Source organism: Silene latifolia, chromosome 3 (genome assembly GCF_048544455.1).
Source record: "Silene latifolia isolate original U9 population chromosome 3, ASM4854445v1, whole genome shotgun sequence".
Lineage (NCBI taxonomy): Eukaryota > Viridiplantae > Streptophyta > Magnoliopsida > Caryophyllales > Caryophyllaceae > Silene > Silene latifolia.
In genome coordinates this window covers 3,718,821-3,728,938 of record NC_133528.1, presented here as the reverse complement: position 1 = coordinate 3,728,938, position 10,118 = coordinate 3,718,821, and the positions used below count along the sequence as shown (strand labels likewise).

The window sequence follows — 10,118 nt, the reverse complement described above, 5'->3', positions numbered from 1 at the left end:
ATCATCTCCTCCATGTTTATCACTCGCATGTGGTCATTGTGGAAAGTCCATGGCCTCCTTGCTCAAGGGGAAGCTTCAGAAGATCGTTCCAGGTGTTGGCTCCAGCGCACCTTCAAATTGTCCATCACCACTTTAGTACCTGCATTCGATTCTAAGTTAGTTCTCCAGGACGCCGAATCAGCACTTCGGCGCGGCCCCCTGATGGTACGAGGCCTTCTTGTTTGGGTCGACTGACCCTCAAACCAGGACGTCGATTTAGCACATCGACGCGGCCCCCTAATGTCACGAGGCCTTCTTTTTTGGGTCTCATGACCCTCATTTTCTACTCCCCTTTGATGTGGTAAACTCTCATTTTGTCTCCCGGGCCACTTAGCAGCGTAGTTAGCCCGAGTCTTGTTCACCCTCGGTTCCCCTTAACCATTGGGTACTCTCCAAGATTATGTCCCCCGTCTCGGCGTCGGTATCAACCCTCATTGCCGATATCCGAGGTTCCCATTGTCCTCATCCTCATCCACGGTCTTCACTACGAAAGACCCCATCAGCAGCATAGAACCGTCACTTGGCTTTATCACTGCTAATGCTCTCTTAAAGAACGGCATCCCGAGTAGTAACTTGAAGTTATCTAGCGAAACGGTGGTAAAGTCGAGCTCCCTTGCCCATTCACCCACCTGAACCGCGACCTTCTTAGCCACTCCTTGGACACGTCTCATCTTCCCATTTACTGGCTTGAGATAGTTGTTCGTGTCGCTCAGAACTAGTCCCAATCGATCAGCTTCCTCTTTAGTCACGAAGTTGTGGGATGCACCCGAGTCGATCATGGCTCGTGCTTTCCTCCCATTCACCATCAAGTCCACGTACATGAGTCCGGTGGATTTCTTGGCGAGGGGTTCGTCCAACTTCCCCATCGCGTTTATCCTCTGTAGTGACCTCATGCGCGGTTGGTCTTCCTCATCACCCGAGTCTTCATTATACTCTTGGTGATAGTCGACCAGCTCCGTGTCAAGACGCTCTTGAGCCCTCTTTGGCATTTTCTGAATCATCGCGTTATACTCGGCCTTGTTGGGACATTTGGCCATCTTGTGAGGACCCTTGCACACAAAGCACGCGAACGGTTTCTTTGTTGTGGATGCAGTTGAGTTTCCCACCTTTGAAGATGAGCTTGTGGACGAGTTCGAACTGCTTGCCGCTTGAGCATGGCTCCCCTGTGAGCGAAACCAACTGTTCCCAACCGAAATTGAAATTGAACCCAATTTTAGGCGCACCAGTATTCTCCGTTGGTGCCACATCTCGAGGTACCTCTCGCTCCCCGTGGAAATCGAGAAGACGCTCCGCAGCCGATATGGCTGAAGATAGAGTCTTGAGGGTTCTGTCTCATTACCTCGTGTTGAGCCCACCTCTTCAATCCGTTGACGAACTCGAATGTCATGTCCGTCTCGGTCATTTCCGTAACTCGAGCATGCACGCTGAGAATTCCCTCACGTAATCCCGGATTGATTTGGTGTGCTTTACTTCCTTCAGCTTCCTCCGAGCGACAAACTCGGTGTTCTCGGGGTAGAAGTGATCTTTCAAAATCCTCTTAAAGTCGGTCCACGATGTTAGCGTGATCATGCCCGCTTCGATTTCCTTGTACCTAGCCCGCCACCACATCTTGGGATCCTCCACCAAGTACATAATTGTCGTGTCGACTTTACCTTCTTCGTCGAGCCCACTTACTCGGAAGTATTGCTCCATATCGAAGACGAAATTATCGACCGCTTTCGAATCCCTCGACCTATCGTAGGTACGAGGTTGGGGCGCCTTCACCTTACGGACCCCTAAAGACTTCCCGTCATTGGCCACCGCTTTCAAGAGCGTGGCACAAGTGTTCTCTAGCTCCTCGATCTTTCGATGGAGGTGATTGATCTCTTCCGACCGATCATCTGGGATTGCCTCATTGATCGCTTGGATCCGGGTACTCATCTCGTCCACCTTCGACTCAAGTTCACTAACCGTCTTTTCCATCTCCTCGAGACTGTCTCCTATTCGGATAACAGTGCCCTCGAGTAAGGGAAGTTTCTTATCGAACGACTCCTCTAAGGCGTTCACTCGGTCCTTGATACTATCGCCCATTTTCTCGATCTCGATGAACAAATGCGACTTGCAGAAACCCGTCAGAAGACCGGGCTCTGATACCAAATGTCACGGTCCGGTACTTTTGCGGGATCGTGGTGCGCACCCTTACCCAACTCTAGGGCAAGAATGCAAGCAACAAAGGTCTCGCACTAGTGAGGGATCGTCCACTAGCACGTTTCTCGGGACTCGGGATGTGTGTCGGGAATCCTAGTCACGATTATCAAGTCCGGCACACGAAAGCAATAAAAGTAAGCAATACGATTATTGAAAGCAAGCAACAACAAGCTTTTGGATGAGAAATGATTTTTGATAGAGTAGTACCTCTCATAGAGGCAAATTTAATAGTTTGGTCCTGGTAGCAGGATACATTGATTGCGTAGAATAGTGATCGCTTTTCTAAACGCCTAAAAACATATCTTAAACTAAAACGAGACTCCAAGATTCGACACGCAGGAAGTAATCTTGGAGTACTAAATGAAACTAAAAATAGAAATGAAAATACATAAGTGGAAATATAAAATCTAAGGGCTCGAAGTGAAAGGACCGCGCGCAATTCCCAGGATTTATGCAGCTAAATGTGCGGCTCCTTACACCTGGCCAGTCATGCCTCACAGCATTTTGGAAAACTTTCTATACATAAAAAGTTTTACAGAAATTAAAAATTTCTATATTATGTAGTAAAAAAATAATAAATTGTTATTATACTAAATTTATTACCGGAAAACAAAGAGCCGTTATAAAATGAACTTGTGGAGTCTCCAACCCATAGTCGATTTGCTTTGATAGTAAGTTGATACTTCGGAATACGAAGACCAATTACAAGTAAATTCTTATCTAATTTAATTTTTCCTTTTGATTAGCAAAATTACTGTAAATTCTTTGAATTAGAGTTGGAAACAATAGATACATTTGTTTTTAGGTTATACCAAAATTAGTACTTTTACAAATTCATTAATTAAGACTTAAGACCGATTCATGAAAAAATAATTAATCATAAATTCATAGTGCATTTAATTCTAACCTTAGTGAATATATCACTTCGCTGCTCCGATTTAAATGGGTTTAATTTTTTTGACTTTCAATTACTTTCAATTTCTTATTTCATTATATACTTTTTTTTAAGACGGGATGAGTATCCGGCTTAAGATTAAAACGGGTTAAATTTACACCCATTGTATACATATTGAGAAACATTTTATTACTCCCTATGCATTACTCTTTTGTTTCATCACCCGTCTTAAATTTAAACGGATAGTGTCGTTTTAAATAAAATTTTGTATTTTTCTAATAGTTATAATGGGTAAAACACTCACTAAAACTCCTACAATAATTTAGTTTTTCAAGAGTAAACATAGTAAAACTTCCATAAATGAGCAAACGAACCATCAACAAATACACACCTACGGGCTACGGGGGACTGGGGGAGTATATTTTATTATATAAAACTCTTCCGAAAATGTAAACTTTTGAGCATATTAAGGACTTGTTTGGTTGCCCATCAAAAACACATGAATTGTAATTTATGGAAAGTCTAAAAATAGCTTGTTGTTTGGTTGCCCCAATTCACATGAATTGGATCTTCCAAAGAACTCTAATTTTTCCATAATGGAGAAAGTTGGTTACCTAGGCCCCTAGGTAAGTGGAAGTTCCTATGAAATTGGAGTTCTCACATACAACCAAACAACTTTTCCAAATTCACATGAAATAGAATAGCATAGTAATTGGATCTTCCCGAGCATTGCAATTTCTCATTGTCAAACAAACGACCCCCAAGTACTTAGTAGACCAAAATCTGAGTTAACAATAAATGAAATTGGGATGAAAATAGGAGATACCACCACACAACACAAATTTTAAATTTGGGATCACTTATATCTATTTTTTTTGAAAAATTTCGTTTATGACATTTTTAATAAATCGACTATTAGAACTACAAAATTCAATAGCTTATTAGCAAAGCTCCGTGAATAATTTATAAGGTTCAAAATAATTAACGCAAATTCTCATTATCGACGGGAGATATCCATCTACAGTTATAGACGGACCAAATATCCACCAACTTTAAGCATAAGACAAGTAACAAGTTGTATGGTGGAGCCCAAAAATTTCACTACTTTAAACATATTTGACCCGTCATTCACTCTAGACGGATATATTTGTCTATAGTGAGTCTAATCGAATAATTAAATACTTCAAAATTGCATGAAACGAATATCAGTCTTAAGAGCTACGTGGGATCGACATATCCGTCTTAAGTTAATATGGGAATATCAGTCTTAAGTTTTTATTTAGGCGGGTATATCCATCTTAAGATTAAGACGGATTAAGTATGTTCATGTTATAAAGAATCCCCTATTTACTAAATGAATAGGTGCAACTCCCATTTTTCCCGCCTAAAAAATATTTCCTAATTTAGGCTAAGTAGTTGTAGCATATACTATAGGTATGATGAGTAATAAATTAATGGACATAATTTTTTACATGTAAATATTTACAATATTCAATATATATATTACATTCCCTATAAGTTTATCTCCAGTCTATTTTATGATACCGATTTTTTTTTTCTTTGAAGAGTTTTATGATAAAAATTTATTGACATTCAATGATAAGAAGTTCGACTAAAAAAAGGTCTTTTATAATTCGATTTTTCCGTCTTATGATACAAAGGTACTACAAGTTGACCAACTCCTTTTGCAATTTTCTAATTTTATTGTATAATTAATTCATTACTTGAGATTATTTTTTTAGTTAATGTAATCGTATAATAATATTATTTGTAACAGTGAAGTAATTTATATAATAAGGTTCTGTTAGAACGTTAATCGTCTCTGGTGTGAAAACTATCAAATTTTCTTTCTTACGGAGTATATCACTTAAACATGTTACTAAACTATAATATTTGACATCTTTGTAAGTCATTATCTAAAATACCGCGCATTTGCGCGGGATCTACACTAGTATAAACTCTAATAGTAGATTTCACAATATGGTAATATTGTGACAGTTTTAGAATATAATATAAAAATTAGAATTACCTTTAGATATCTATTAGTTTTAGTTTTCTATATTATGTTAGATGTTAGATAGATCTCTAAGATATATTATAGTTAAATTATGTTTCTAATTATCGTCCTATTATAATAATTGTTATATAAGCAACCTTTGTCGTCAATAATATTCTAGCAATCAATTTAATACAATTCTATTTCTCTACGCATGTGAGATGGATAAGATAAGATCATAACATAACACATAGAGAGAGAGAGAAGATGATTTGTCATATATAACCATTTGGGATGTTATTTGACCCGTTCTAATATTAAGACGGGTATGTTCGTTTTGAAAAAGAATAGCCGCTTATTTATATATGAGATGTGTTACTTATATAGTTATATGTAGAAGTGGCAATCATGTCACTCAGGTCGGGTCAAAACGGGTCGGGTTATATTGGATTCGGGTTATGTCAGGTCAAATCAGGTTCGGATCGGGTTATTAACGGGTAACAAGTCAAGTCGGGTCATTAGCAGGTCAATGTCGGATTAGCTTATCAACATATATTTTGTCTTGTGGAGTGATTGTAGGGTATTATACACATAATAATTGACTATATCAATTAGTAGAAATTGCCTGAAGAAGATGCTTTATCCTTCCAGTAAGTCTCTCTGGTGACGGACAAACTTGCGATAGATTAAGTATTTCTCATGTGGTAGATCAGACAAAACAAATTGTTATTCCCTAACCACTCTACTATTGTCGTATCTATCCCACATTGATAATACCTGACCCATTTTAAATTTGCGACGGATATGCCCGTCAAAATGAGAATTTATTTTATTCTTAACGAGAAAAACCAATTGTATTATTACACATGCATAGAAACTTCGCTGAAAATCAACCACAATGCGCGTACATTAACACAACTTTATATTTCATACAAAATAATATATATATATATATATATTTTGATTTTTTTTTTCTATAATGGGGCTATGTAACAAAGTATTTAATGTATTGGGATTATTTTGAAAATAATTACCAAAAATGGTCCACGTAGACTTAGCTTTGTCGAACCTGGCCCGCTGGTTAAAGTATGCATTTAACTACTATTAAATGTGTGAGTATATTAAATATCACACTAGTAACTATGCCCCGCTGGTTAAAGTACGCATGACCGGAACGATAGCCTTTTGATAAGAAATTGATAAGAAATCTCTTGTTCCACTCCCCTTAACGTCATTTTTTCTTTCCAAGTCATAGTTTCGTTAAAACTGAGTCTATGTGGACCCATTTTGGACAATTACTTTCAAAATAAACCGAATCTGTTAAATACTTTGTTACATAACCCCATTTTAGAAAAAAAATTCTACATTTTACATAAAGAAACCTTTTATATCAAGATTATCTTTTACGTGTCAACTTATCATAATAAGTGACAAATTAATTTGCAAATAAAAAAGAAAAAGGAAACCGAGAAAAGTCGTAGCACATTAATTGAGAAGATGACAATAGTTCTATAATGACCGCTTGACCGCCATTCACCAATAGTCCCACGAACATTGCTCAACTTTCCGTTTTTGAAGTGTCCTGGAATCAACATGAAAAATATTATTATATCAAATTTAAGAATACTCTCTCCGTCTCAATTAATTGGCCTCATTTTTTTAATTAAAATGAGGCCAGGCCTTACTTTTGAGATATAAACTCCAATGGAACCAAGATAGAGGCTTGTAGCTCCAAAAAAGCCAACAATAGGTTCATTTGATTTGATAGGAGAGTTAAATTCCTTATGGTTGACGGTGTCGATTTTCTTGCCAAAAGGTCCATAACCCTCCGGTTTCAAATCGGTATGAATTAGAAGCTCCACCACATAATGACTTTTATAGAGATCCCCTTCGAACCCACTTATTTGTGTTATGCGCTCACCTATCAAATCTATCTGTATATATATACACACACATATAACGATCACACAATAAATAAAGATAATGTGAAATAAGATTACTGAACAAATCTAGCTATTTCATTTGAAATGCCAGTTAATGGGAAAAGTTACTTCCCGAGCATCGCAAGTTCCTACAATAAACCAAATTCATACCCATATATGGCCCGCCATATATAAGAGTGGGCATAATCCGGACCGGACCGAAAAAATGGACCGGACCGGACCGGAATAAAGAAACTCCGGTCTAGTCTCCGGTCCACCATTTTCTAAGATTCCGTTTTTCAGTCTGGCCCGGACCAGGATACCCGGAAATGTAGATATTTGCAATTTTGTTTAAATTATATTTTAATCCGGTCTAATGGACCGAAATTTTTTGACCGGAATATGTAAAAGTGGGCATTTAATGACAAATTCCGGTCGAACCGGTCCGGTCCGGTCTTGGACCGGAATTTTTCAGGTCCGATCACGGACCGGACCAGAATTTTTGTAGTCCGGTCTGATCCGGTCGGGTTTTGAACTGATGCCCAGCCCTACCCATATAAAATAAGATGAAATATAATTTTCATCGCAATTTAAACTATTTCATGTGAAATGGAAGGTAATGAAAAAGGATACTTGTAGGCATTGCAAGTTTTTACGACAAACCAACCGGAGCCATATCAATGTACCGTGTTAGATTCATGGGCAGCGGTTTTGCCGTCGACGAATTTGACTTTGCCAGTGACTTTGCCATCGGACCATATTGTCTTGACGTCACCGGACGGCTCAAGTACTTCGAAAGCAAGGGAGTCTACAACGAAACCACTCTCAATATGCACCTTTGTTATTGTATCACCCTTTTCAAGTATGAAGTTAAATTTTGGGCGTTCTTGCCTACCAATTGGCCCATATTGCTCAATCACCAGCACCTGAATTATTATATTCAAGTTAATATAGTAATTAAACTAATTAAATATTAGTAATTTCTAGCAGATGTCAACTAGTTTAGTTGGTATGTCATGAGAGGTGATACTGATCATGATCTGAGTTCAAATCCCGTTAACATCAAAATTGCTCTTAAATATTAGTAACCCAAAAATTCCAGATGGACGGTCTCTCAATAGCGTTATTGAGAGACCTCTCACATAATGGGGTGAGAGACCCACTAAACTTCTTTTTTCCCGAGGTCTCTCATGAGACTTATCTAATTTTTTGAGATATATTCCCAGACTTATATAATTTTTTTCCGTATGATTTTTTAATATAATATTTTTTAAGATGTAAAGAATCAATTGAGGGAAAATCTACAAATTAAAATAAAGGAATTATTACGTTTATGTTTAGTTGTGAGGGAAAATAAAGTAAACGTACAAAATCAACTATTACAAGTATGTAACCATTAAGCTAATTATGAATGTGCGTACCATATTTTGAAGTGGTTGCTAAGCTTAATTGAGGAAATTGCTACTTCGTATTTAATGGAAATTATTCGTAGTTTGTGTGCTTAATTTTCAGCAACATTATGGAGTATTTATACTAAAAAAAAAAGTAAATAAAAAAGGCTGGTTGTCATTTTCTAAGCACACTCATCTCACGTTTTATTTGTGAGTCACAATAAATAGTTTAAGGTTGACTAGTTTGTGTGGCAAATATTGAATAATCCGTAGGTGGATTATACATTCGATATAATACATTAGATGATATAATTTTTGAACATTAATATAAAAAATTTGAATTTTAATTTTAACATTTTGAGTTTTATTATAAAGTTTTTGAGTTCATTTACTTATACATTAATCTCAAAAAGTCACATTATAACTCAAAAATTACATATAAGCTTAGAAATATTTGATTTTTGACATCATAAAACTAAAATGTAATTTATAAACTTTATATAACTCAAAAAAAATACACAAAAACTCAAAAAGTCATTAAGTATGAGGTAATACATCTGATGTACAATTTTTTTTCTCTAAATAATAAAATATAGGTTAAAAGTAGTTCTAGTTTCTGACGAAGGAAGTAGTGGTGGAGTTAGGGGATTACTAGAGAAGTAGAGATCAATGTTAAATATATTTAATAAAACTGGAGTTTTCTTTTTGGAGTTATTTAATCATAAAATTAGGACATATCACCACTACGAATTCACCACCACCACATGTTAAATAAATTTTAATTATTATCTAAAACGTAGTAAAGGCAAGAAGAGTATCAAATCCTCACGAACGGTAATTTATGTAGTTTATGTTCGGTTTAACAAATAATGAGAGCGAAATAAGTTGATGTAAAGAACGCTTTTAGTGAAACTAAGGCAGTTAATTATGCTAAAAGTAAATTAAAGACACTAAATGGAATCCACAATAAGGAGGATGATTACAGACGATTTAAGAAATATGATAAACAGGAAGGCGTTAGGGGGAGATGGGGAATCGGGTTCTAAGGTCAAATCCTAAGTCAACTAAGCAATATCTTAACCATAAAGAGACTCACACAAAAGAGTTCATGTTTAATAGTCTTCCGATCCTATCCGATCCAATCAAGACCCACTATATCCTAGCTCAATTTATGTAGCTAGGGAAGTTACCTAAAGCGAGGTGCTAACCTAATATAGCTTTATTGGTCAAATTTATAAAACTACCCGGGTTGAATCGTCACCCTTCCCAAATCGTTCACCAATACTCTTACAAGGTTTGATTTAGAACCCCAAACGTTAAAGGACGGAAATTAATCCTCTTTCTCCACAAAAATAAAATTACTATTCATCAATAATAGAATCTATACTATTACAAGTAAAAGGGAAAAAAAACATGTATAGGTTTTGTCTTCTTTTGTAGGGAAATTGAATACTTTTGTTATTCAATTATTTTCCTCTTCTAAGCCAAATTAAAATTTGAATTTTAATTTTAACATTTTGAGTTCTAGTATAGGTTTTGTCTCCATAAGCTAGATCTAAAGAGCCGTATGAAAACAAACTCTTTCCCACACACTAATTTCACGTTTTTGTTTGTCAAGTCACAATGAATAGTTTGTGTGGCCACTGTCTTTGCAAATAGTGAATAGTATAGGTTTGTCTCCATGTAAA

General features: G+C 36.4%; 1 protein-coding gene across 1 annotated transcript; it reads right to left on the bottom strand.

The window, feature by feature from the left end:
- Positions 1-6,483: 6,483 nt before the first annotated feature.
- On the bottom strand, positions 6,484-8,543 carry LOC141645819 (uncharacterized). The gene is made up of 4 exons (XM_074454004.1): positions 8,461-8,543; positions 7,726-7,965; positions 6,803-7,051; positions 6,484-6,699 (listed from the first exon to the last, which is right to left on the bottom strand). Exons 1-4 carry the CDS (start codon positions 8,461-8,463, stop codon positions 6,676-6,678), a joined length of 516 nt encoding a protein of 171 aa, XP_074310105.1. The 5' UTR covers positions 8,464-8,543; the 3' UTR covers positions 6,484-6,675.
- Between the last annotated feature and the right edge of the window lie 1,575 nt (positions 8,544-10,118).